The sequence below is a fragment of the Diachasma alloeum genome, unplaced genomic scaffold (assembly GCF_001412515.2).
Source record: "Diachasma alloeum isolate Michigan unplaced genomic scaffold, Dall2.0 Dall_scaffold_00209, whole genome shotgun sequence".
Classification (NCBI taxonomy): Eukaryota; Metazoa; Arthropoda; class Insecta; order Hymenoptera; family Braconidae; genus Diachasma; species Diachasma alloeum.
The window spans coordinates 885,460-896,089 of NW_021680374.1; the positions used below are offsets into that span (position 1 = coordinate 885,460).

Consider the following 10,630-nt stretch of genomic DNA (forward strand, 5'->3'; position numbering starts at 1 on the left):
TAATTGTCTCTTTTACTTCCTTAACTTCTGGTTCTGGTGATCACTCTGATATGTGTCATCGAAGTCTACTGAATTCCTGTCACGAGGAGATCTTCTGGCATCACAGGTGAGCTTTGTACAGGGTTCAAGGTGGTCATGATGGTCAAGAGACCATCTGGGGGATCTCTCTCTCATCTTAGCTAATGTATCTCTGAAACGAGACTCTCTTCTTTCTCGTGGGGAGCTTTCTGGGGAACTTATCCGATGGTCTTTTGAGTCCTTGCGTTCTTTTGATTTCTTACGCTCTTTAGATTTCCAGGATTTCTTCTGCTTTTTGGAGGTTTTCGCATGAGTGGATGAGCAGAGATCAGTTAGATTCACAATTCTACGCTCTTTGCAGTGATCGTCGTTACATACTTGATGATTTCCTTCGTGATCTGTGATATAATTACGGAGTCGGTATTAATACGAGGACTTCCATCGTAGTTCTTACATAAAATTAATCATTTTTTGCGACGATGGGTGGAGATGTTTTTCAGTTAAAGGAAGGATTTGAAATGAGTTCATGAAAATTAAAACAAGGAGTTGTATTTCACTCTTTAAAAGAGAAAATTGAGTAAGTAGTAGAAGAGCTTGAATCGACGATACTTCGTCCTGTTAATTATGCAGACATCTTGAAAATATTTAGCAACCGTAGACTATCAAGTTTCAGGAGGGGCCATCTTGGAAGAGAAATTACTTTCAAATCGAATTCTTTATTTTTTTATACGTTCTGAATTTATCAACAATCATCATCTTTACCTTCACCAAATGAACATTTACAGCACTTGCAGTCCGGTTTTTCCTTCCTCAAAATATTGACAATTCTGTCCCGAAGGCTAAGTTCATTTTTCCCAGTCTCCTTACTCACCCTCTTCTTTTTCCCTTTAACTTCCTTACGTTTACGTTTCTTTTCTAATCGAGTTGTCTGCTGCTGTTTATCTCGCTGACGCTTAACTCTGCGCGCTCGTTTCTTGTTCTCTCTCACGCAAATCAACGACGGAGAACGAGACGATGTCACTGAGGACCCCCTCCGCCACCTCGTCCCCATGTAGTCAGTGCTGCTCGTTGTCCAACCATGTTCTACATCTGATCGTTTTTGGAAATGCTCCGTTAAAGGACAACGATCATCACAGGTTTTTTTCCCCTTTCCAGACTCCCACGGGAAACGTCCTCGATTTTTGTACATCGCTATCAACGCTGTTATTAAAATCGTTATGACAATCAAGAGGATGAAAATTCCAAAGGCTATCCACCTGGTTGGAGAGGGGTCATCGAATGGGTGATGATGATCTGATTGTTTTCCAGACCTGTAAGACAATTTCTTAATTGAATTTTTGGAATTAGGAAGTTCAGCTGGGTGGACTCTTGATAAATTTCTCTGAATTTCTTCGTATTGGAGATCTTTAAAAAGTAAACTGTACTTTGATTTTCTCAGTTAACGCACAATTCAAACATAGTATCATTGCAATATTAGAAGCAAGATCAGTTATTTTCCTAACTTCCTCCAATGTCTGCATTTGAAACACTAAAGATGATTTAAATTAGATAACACAAATCTCTTAAAAGAGACGATAAAAGTGTATCAATTTCAACACTAGTTTTGACAGAAAAAAATCAATTATTTTTGCCAATCGGATTTTGATTAATTAGAGTGCAGTGAACAACATCAGGGAGCCTATTCTCGAGTAGATCGGAAATATTTCCGAGCTCGTAAGTGGCTCCGCAGGACGCAACGCCTGTGATTCCTATACGCCATTCGTATACAGTGCCACTTCATAAACGGAAATATTTCCGATCTACTCGAGAATAGGTCCCCAGGAGATGAATTAGGAAAGATTGGAACAAATTATGTTAATAGAATAATCTGATTTCCGCAAACTGTTAAATACAAGATTTGATCCGAAATGAGCTGAAAAAATGAAGAGTTATTGCGAAATGCTCAGATGAAAGATTGAAGAGCTCAAAATCCGCTTGGAAAAAATAATCAATGATAAAATTCTTTGAAATTTCAGAGAAACTGTTAAGAAAAAAAGTGTAGAAAAATTACATTACCCTGAAGAACCTCCCACAGCTTCAGACCTCATAGAACCAAAATCCTGAAGACGAATTTCTTTAGGCTCTGGTTTTTTGTTCGCTAGATCGACAAAATGCTTCTTCAAATCCTGATTATGATGTTCAATTTTGGAAATAGGTAAAGCGGATAGATGTGTTTTCACAGCTGTATGAGCTGCCCCGGACGGAATGAAGCTCTTATTTTTCCTGCCTTTCATTTTAACCGAGCTCGCCAAAGACTCTCTTCTATGGAGATATTTTGATTTTTCCTTCGGAGCTTGAGCGTGAATTACATTGTTCAGAATATCCACGAGTCGTCTACTACGTTTGATATAATTCACGAGGTCAGGTCGACCGAGGGTGCGAAGACCTGCTTCCAGATTCGTTCGAGCGAGTTTATTCCCCTTCCCTAAAAACAAGAGATAACAGAATACACTCCGTAGGAGAAAGGTGGAATGGTTGAAATTCATATTCAGTGAATATATTCTAGAATTTTCAGGACAGTGACACTGAATGTGATTTAGGGGGAAATATAAAATTTCTGACTTCACTGCAAATTCAATGTAATTTGGCGCTGAATATTCATATTACATTGGCAATTCAAATAAATTAAGTAATTCTCGTCTTTATGCTATTTAAAATTCTGGAATTTTACTGAATTTTCAGTGAAACCTGAAATTTCATGATTTTTTCTCCTATATCGCATTCAATATCATTGTCCTGAAAATTAGCAGTCAACTGTCCATGAAATTTCTTTTTTTTTCAACAGTGTATAGTATATTGTAAACCAAATGAGAAAAGACATGTTTTCCCCGCCCGAGGTGCACATCTTATTTTTTAACATGGCTGTAACGGGAATTTTGTATTTTACTTTCCGATGAATGGAAGGGAAGTGAATACTTTCCGCTCAAAGATGCAAAGTCGTTGCCGAGAGAAAAAAGTGCTGACTTTCAGCCCTTAGATCAGTAATCAGTACCTTCCGCCCAAGAGAGATATTAAAAACCTTAGACCAGATCTGATCTTATATTCACGTTTACATTCGGTGCATATTGTCTACTTTCCTTCTGAATTATTAACGTAGGTTGAAGAATTAAAATTTCTATCAGTATAAGATACTTCCGCGCATCAGTATTTAAAAAACCGGAGATTTTCTGAGTGTTTGCGGATTTGGACATCCACAAATAATGAATTACAGGTATTGATTTTAATAAAAAAAATGGAAGAAACAGATAGTATTTACCAATTCATTTACCAATTCATTAAAGTACCAATAATTAATGAACTTTATGAGTGTTATTGCTATCTGACCGATTTTTGGCAGAAAATGGCTAAAAATATATCAAAATTTAATTTCTTCCATTTCATAGAAAATGTTTTATAAAATTTTACTCTATAACCTTGCAATTGGAAAGAAATTCTAAATATAACATTTATAGAATTTTAGGGCTGATTTTTGTGTAAAGAGATGTAACGTGTCCAGAGATGTTACTTTGGCAAAGAAAAAAATTTGCTCAGTGAATTAGTAGAAAAAAGGTCTACTCCCATTTTTTCGTTTTAAAAAAATGAAACCAATGGCCTAATTACAAGCTTTATTATTTTTACATTTGCGAACGAAGAAAGAAGAGAGTCATTGTTAAATTAATGAATGAAAATCAATAGCAGACCGACTTTTTTTATTCATTAACTCACCTGGAAAGGTTCGATTCCACTCGCCTAATTTAATTCTACAATACTGCGAAGTGTTCTGGAATTCTGAACTTTCTTTCTCATTTTTCAGTGAGATAGAGGGTGTTTGTGAGTACATTGCCTCTAAAAGTTTCATGCACTCTGCGGGATGAAGCTTTTCCGATAAATGATCTAACTCTAGTGCATTGAAATCTGCTGAACACGTGATTTCCCATGTTCCCTGAAAATTTATTGATAAAACTTTTAATAAAAAAAATTCATTAAACAAATGGAATTTTCTAATGAAATTGAACTAATTTACCTGTATGAAAAATAAGTAAATAGTATAAAATCGAGTAAAACTCATCGTAAAAATAACCCGTACAAAACCCCAGCACTTGACATATTTATCTGTCGATTTTACCAACAATTGAAGAATGAATTTGTTGATAATGCAAAATTATCAACTTCAGCTCATGGATTTTGTACTTTAACCTTTTTAAAAAATTATTTCCATGCTTTATACCTCTGCAATATATCTCTTGATGATTGGACAAGTGAGTTCTCACTGCTATATTATTTTTAATAATTTTCATGGATTTTACGAGTTTTCATTCAATAAGAAATAATAACCTACAGATTATCGCTGTGAAAATGAGACATTTGGAAAAATCCTCACTCGAGACTCGCCTCAGGGAGCTCCTGGACCTCCCTCCCCTCCCTGAACGCTCGCTAGTCCTCCGGGAAGACAACCAACAGGATGCAGAGGATCAAAGCGTGCCGGAAATTCTCGAAAACTCTCCCTTCGAACGGTACCATTAAATTCCCTCTCTCCACCCAATGCCGAATTCCCTGAATATTCCCCATCAGTTTCAATCCCATAGATAGAGACTCTATAACGACTGAAAATATACAAGCTACTACAATGGAAGATGAAGACATTTGGGAGGGGAGATTGGATAGGAAAAAAATCGAAAGATTGAGAGCAAAATTCAAAAGTCATAAAATTATGATTTCGTTGCCGGTTGCCTGTGTCATCATTATTTGCACAGTGGTAATCACCAGTTGTTGCACTTTATACCTCAGAAGTCGAATTGTTGGATGTATTGCTATGATTAGACCAAAGAAGAAATTGAAGTAGGTAAAAACAATATTCATACAAATTTAAAACAAGTGGGAAATTGCTTTTGTATTGCATATAGTATAGCCATTTTTGCTAATAAATTAGCAATACGCTTCCGAATGGTTATGTTGCACATCATTTCCTTCTATATTATGTATAATTAATTGTTTATTTCATTTTATTAAATTGAATAAGATTTCTTTTCAACTAATTTTGTCAGATTTTTAATTTAGTTGAACGTTGACATCATCATTATTCTTATTATCCCTTTCATCTATACAGCCGATTGTCTTTTTACGGTTCGACCTCTCCCCTCAGCCCTTTGGTAAAATGTGAATAGAAAAATTTTATTTATACATACTTGAATGAATTTGAAACATCACGTTTGAAGAAACCATCAGGAAACTTACTTTCAGCGAAAATCATGAAACATTGCAAATTTTCAACAATCATAAAAAAAATCTAATCAACCAATATAGCTATCGTAATCATCGTTTAATTTTGACCTAATGGCATTAAAACAAACATTTTAAGCCATCATTCAATCAATTCAGAATTTTTTTTTAGTTATCGAGAAAAAGCCAATTCTTGAAAAATTGAACAATTTTTAAAAATTAATCAATCAATTAAATTTTAATTAATGGCGATCGATATGGTTTAACAATACCTACATTTGAGGGAAAACAATTAATTCCATCGATTCATTAGCGAACAATCGAAGAAAAGTTTGTTTACATACGTACGCTCATACATATGTACGGACAGGGTCCAAAAATTGCATTTTCGGACTTTTCGGATCATAATGGGTCGATATAATACAAAAAGTCCAAAACTTAAATTCGAACAAGTGTAACGCTTGCATTCGGAAGCAAAAAAAATCATTTCATTTATTTTCAAAGCAATTCCCTTGGACTGAATTTTGTTCTGAGTGCGAATTTTTATCTCAACCATGTTGATGATGTTCCCAGTTTTTTTCTCGCAGTAAATATCTGGATATCGACCCAGAGGTTGGTAGACGTCTCACAAGAGTAAAATTACTGCAGCAGAAGCCACCATCCTTGGCGGTTCCCCGTGCACGATCATTATCCTACGATTATGTTCACGTCGCGACGCAAGGCAGTACACCAAGTGTGGATAACACAGTAGATACAGCTCCCACCGGATGTTACACCTGCTGCAAGAAGAAAAAAAAGGGGAAGAAGCGAAAAAAATGAAGCCAGTGATGAGTCTCACCTGACTTCACCTCGTCAATAATGCATAATTTATTCTCAATTATGTGGAGAGATATAAGAGATGAATGATAGAATGAATTATATTGTTTGATGATCTATGAGTTTCTATCTTTCTATCGAAAATTGAAATGGATATATTATTGGCGTTTGTAAATATACTAGGGATGTTCAAAAGCGTTTTTTGTACTATCGACATTAATCTCTCGGAGTTGGAATATTTAGCTGCACATTTGGATCCCTTTGAGTGTCGTAGATTAGTTGCAGCTCTTCATTATAAGACGTATGAACTTCCTGAAAATATCGCTGGGGCAGGTCAGTATGAAATTCGATTTAAAGGGAGACTTCTCTGAGTTTTAACAGTCGCGGGCTATTGGAGTGAGATTTCTCATGCATTGAGGATCGGTTCGGATGTCTAAAAATGAATAATTAGTGCAAAAAAATTGATTGTTTATTGTTCGTTTGCCCCGCAGACACTTATTAAAATTCTAAAAATAGTCCAGAGCCCCCAATTTTTGAGTTAGAGGTTTTTTTCAAAATGTTTGAAAAAAATGTGTTCAATAACAATTGCGAATTAGTTTGTTGAAGTTCATCTTCTACAAAGTCAATTTCATTTTGTATAATACGGAAATTTGCGTCATTCCAATATCATTTGACTAACTTTTCATTAATTATTTCCAATTTCAACTATCTAAATAATAATTTGTAATATTGAAGACAAGAACGGTAAGTGTAGGTGTACCTAGCACTTCAAAGTTTAATAAGTATCCACTAAATAAAAATATTATTTTGGTGGCTGCGAGATTGAGTTGTGTTTTATTCGTAATAATAAATAAATCTCAATTCACCCGAACCCAACAGATGCTTAACTTTATTGTTTAGGGTATAACGAGCAATTCATAAAAACAGAAAAAATTGTAGATTATGTCATTAGGCGATAAAAGTATTATCTGGCGAATGTGGCTTTATAATCCGAGCCGAAGGCGTGATGAAGTTTTTCGTAGTGATACGGAGCCAAATCGATCGGGTGCGCTTTTCCCTAGTTATTCCCATATTCCGTCATATATCACAAATTGTTCACTGGGTCCCAAAGCCCAGTGAAGATTTGAGCATTTCACCGACGTATCCCCTTAAGGGGAAGAAAACATCTTTAGATTTTCAATAAACAAATCCTTTCAAGTAAATGGGGTGCCTTTTTTTCTATGAAATTGTCTTGTAAGTGACATTACCCGTGGAAGAATTATTATTAATCATTCTATTCTATTTTATATTCAGAAAGAAGAATTGATGAAGATATCCCATGTCTCCGTCAGCTCCTCCATTGGAACAATTCTCCATCAGAAGGAGTGGGTGAAACTCACGAAGACCTCGAGCATCGTCTACGACAAATAAACCGTCATGACTTGGCCAACTGGTTGGGTAAAACTGTATTCAAGGAGCTGGGTACTGATATTGAAAAGTCTCTCAAGAAACCCTTCGGTGAGCTCGGTGAGCAGGAAACTGAAACCCAGTTAAGTTTGCTGAGGTACTCCAAGAAGTTTATTTAATTTATTTTAATAAAGATATCCGATAACTTTAGAGCCCATCCACGAGACAGAGGAGGAGGATCCTTGGACTCAAGTTGACACGATTTTAATGGTTGTACTGGTGGGGCTTGGAGGATGTCTCGTGTTAGTCGTTTTAGCATTGATTTTCCATAAAATCAAGGGTGTTCTCGTTGAGAAAGAGAGGGAAAGACGGAGAAATTTATATGAAGAGGAAGAAACATTGTTGAATAGTGACACCGATTGAAATCGAAATTTTGTGGTTAAAAAATTTGTTATTTCAAAGACAAGTGGGTTTTTGTGGCTCGCATTATGGCGGTCGAATGTTTTTCACGTTAAAATTGTCTTTTAAATAAAAAAAAAGCTAGAGATTCTGAAATTTTGTCGAAATATCCAAGAGGTACACCAAATATGACAGGGTCTCGCAAGTTCTGAAATTAAAAAAGAAGTTTGTTGAAATTTTTGAGTTTCAGAATTCTTTGAGATATTTTGAAAGAATTATCAAGATTTTGTACCGAACTAGACCATTCTCGAACTTTTTAGAATAGTCTATGATTTTCCGAAGAAATGGGAATCTCGAAGTATATGAAAAGTATGATTTTATTATTCGAAGGAATAGTTTTCAAAATCAGGAAGCAACTCGAGTACTATAGGAGCAGAAGTGGGTTACTTTTACGAATTTTTTAGATTTGTGGATTCATTCTGCCATCGACATTCGTTATTCTCGTAACGAATCATTTTGAGTGGAAAATTAGAGTTCTTTGGATATATCCAACCAAAAATGTTTGTGCAAAAAAAAATATCTGAAGCTCTCGAGTAACTGAATATTGATCCAGCCTTGTTTGTTCGGTCGCATCTGTGAGTACCTGAGTTCCACTTCAATGCTATAGTTTTCCGATCAAGTCGTTTCGAAGGAAAGAGCCTCTCAAGACTTATGTAAATTAGCACACTCTCAGCATCTAATGGAATTGAACGAAAATGAACAAATAATACCAAAACGCTGATTTAACTAAAAAAATTTATTTGACAATATTTGATTAGTAATAATCAGATTAAAATCTCCAACGTTTGATCCTTATCCAATTGTACAATATTTTTTCCTCAATCACCGCATAAAATATATAATATTCAATATATAATAACATTTTAATGTACTCTTCCACCAGATAGATTGTCGCTCGCGACAAAGAAACTCTCTTGCACCATAGAAAGATAAACGTTCCACCCCAAGGAGATTTAATTTAATGATGAGAAAAATGATCGACTGTGCATTAAAAAAATGGATACTTATGCCCGCCAGTAGAACATGATTCCCTCTGAACTAAACGGTTCAATTACGTTCGAGGTTGACTCGTAAAACCTCAGTCACGTTCGAGGTCACTCATGATCCACCGAGGAAGATCGTAAAATTTTACTGAATGCCACTGATACTCTCAATGAAGACCAAATAACAAGCAAAATTGTTCAACTGTAGTCAGTGTGGTCTAATTGGGCAATTTTCGTTAGATCCCATTTGGCTCATACGTCTCGCCGAACGTCAATACATCCGCGACACATTTTTAGTAGGACTCTCGACCTCCTACAGAGTTTCACCCAGTGATTCTCAGATTTTCATCAGTTTGTTCACGATTTTTTCTGAAATTTCTTTATCAATTGAAGAAGAGATGTAAAATGGATCCGATGATTATTTCGGTAATTATTGATTATAAGAAGAAAGGTCAAAAGACCTTTGTTGGTGATGATTTGGTCAGCTACAGAACCGGTTTTCAACATCTCTTTTTAAAAAATACATGCATAAGCAGGGAGCTGATTGGTCTGCAAGTCAAAAAAGTTAAAAGTTGGCCGTGAATGTGTCTCGGTAATCGTTGGTTTGATAATAAAAATTCAAGCGGCCTTTTCTACTGAATATTTCCTCATCAACAAAAAATCTTTTTTGAGATTCTCATCTCAAAATCGCATATTATCGAGATATTCGCAGAATAAAAAATAATTGTGTTAGTTAGAAGTTAGATTGCTAACATTGATTAAAAAACAAAGGATCGAATTGGTGATAGAAATGGTTCTGAACAATAGGTGGTTCATAACGGCATCCAAGCCACTTCCTGTCGCCATGTACGATTACACCTCGAAGCACGTCCAAATGTGACTCAGTGAAAAAAGTACTTCTCCCTCTGCGCAATTTATTGTTTGCGTGATTTCAAATAGTTTTCGGCTTTAGAAATTAAGTGGACTCTTGAAGGCCCCTAAAAATGTGGGTATAGGCCGCGTCCAGAGTTTTCTTCCACGCTTCCTCGGTTTCCTCCGTGAATTTTGTACCCAGAGCCTGACGAAGAGTGTCCATCACTGCTTGCTTAAGATTCTGAAACCGAAAAGAATATTGTCTTAGTAGATATAAATTGATAAGTGACATAAAGTTCACTCAAATGTTTGTCTCAGTTCCCGCTAATAACCTACGTCATTTGAATTCAATTTCATGCAATCGAAGCTTCATTGAATCAACACCACTTCTTTCCAGTAGACAAACACACAGTTTCCAAACACAGAGTAGTATAAAACTTCAACTGCATGAAACACACAGACGTATAAAAATACAACTGCGTGAAACACACAGTAGCCTTAAAACCTATTCCATTCGATTCCTGAGGAAATTTGGGTTCCGCATAGGCAGATGGACGACTCAGAATTGCGTTTTTCCATTTCCTAGGCCTTATACAAGATGAATTAAATTAATTTTTTTTGGACTTTCGTTTTTCGCGATTATCTCGGAAACTATGAGAGATAGAGCCTTAAAACCTATTCCATTCGATTCCTGAGGAAATTTGGGTTCCGTAAAGCCTCTGTGTGTCTAAAGATGATGTCTGTTTTCAATTGAACAGCAGAGTTGTGACATCATTGTCTAGGAGGACAATGGGGTNTTTTTTTTTGGCATTCTCGTTTTTCACGATTATCTCGGAAACTATGAGAGATAGAGCCTTAAAACCTATTCCATTCGATTC

At 35.8% G+C, this 10,630-nt stretch overlaps 3 protein-coding genes across 3 annotated transcripts in view; 2 read left to right on the forward strand and 1 right to left on the reverse strand.

The window, feature by feature from the left end:
- Nucleotides 1–4,253: 4,253 nt before the first annotated feature.
- LOC107036371 lies at nucleotides 4,254–6,075 on the forward strand. The gene is made up of 4 exons (XM_015254311.1): nucleotides 4,254–4,295; nucleotides 4,378–4,550; nucleotides 4,609–4,875; nucleotides 5,844–6,075. The coding sequence occupies exons 1-4, from the start codon at nucleotides 4,254–4,256 to the stop codon at nucleotides 6,073–6,075; spliced, it is 714 nt and encodes a 237-aa protein (XP_015109797.1).
- Nucleotides 6,076–6,257: 182 nt separating this feature from the next.
- On the forward strand, nucleotides 6,258–7,637 carry LOC107036372. Its single transcript, XM_015254312.1, has 2 exons — nucleotides 6,258–6,405; nucleotides 7,366–7,637. Exons 1-2 carry the CDS (start codon nucleotides 6,258–6,260, stop codon nucleotides 7,635–7,637), a joined length of 420 nt encoding a protein of 139 aa, XP_015109798.1.
- A 1,001-nt stretch (nucleotides 7,638–8,638) lies between these two features.
- The window catches only part of LOC107036403 (globin), a 7,080-nt gene continuing 5,088 nt past the window's right edge, over nucleotides 8,639–10,630 (reverse strand). The window contains exon 4 of the mRNA XM_015254346.1: nucleotides 8,639–9,993. Within this exon, the coding sequence (XP_015109832.1) occupies nucleotides 9,856–9,993 (138 nt within the window). The 3' untranslated portion in view covers nucleotides 8,639–9,855. The remainder of the gene's footprint in view (nucleotides 9,994–10,630) is intronic.

Coding starts and splice junctions, on each gene's coding strand:
- LOC107036371 (XM_015254311.1), top strand. CDS start 4,254: ATGCTTTATACCTCTGCAATATATCTCTTGATGATTGGACAA. Junction 4,296..4,377: donor ATCTCTTGATGATTGGACAA/GTGAGTTCTCAC, acceptor AATAACCTACAG/ATTATCGCTGTGAAAATGAG. Junction 4,876..5,843: donor AGACCAAAGAAGAAATTGAA/GTAGGTAAAAAC, acceptor TTTTTCTCGCAG/TAAATATCTGGATATCGACC.
- LOC107036372 (XM_015254312.1), top strand. CDS start 6,258: ATGTTCAAAAGCGTTTTTTGTACTATCGACATTAATCTCTCGGAGTTG. Junction 6,406..7,365: donor TGAAAATATCGCTGGGGCAG/GTCAGTATGAAA, acceptor TTTTATATTCAG/AAAGAAGAATTGATGAAGAT.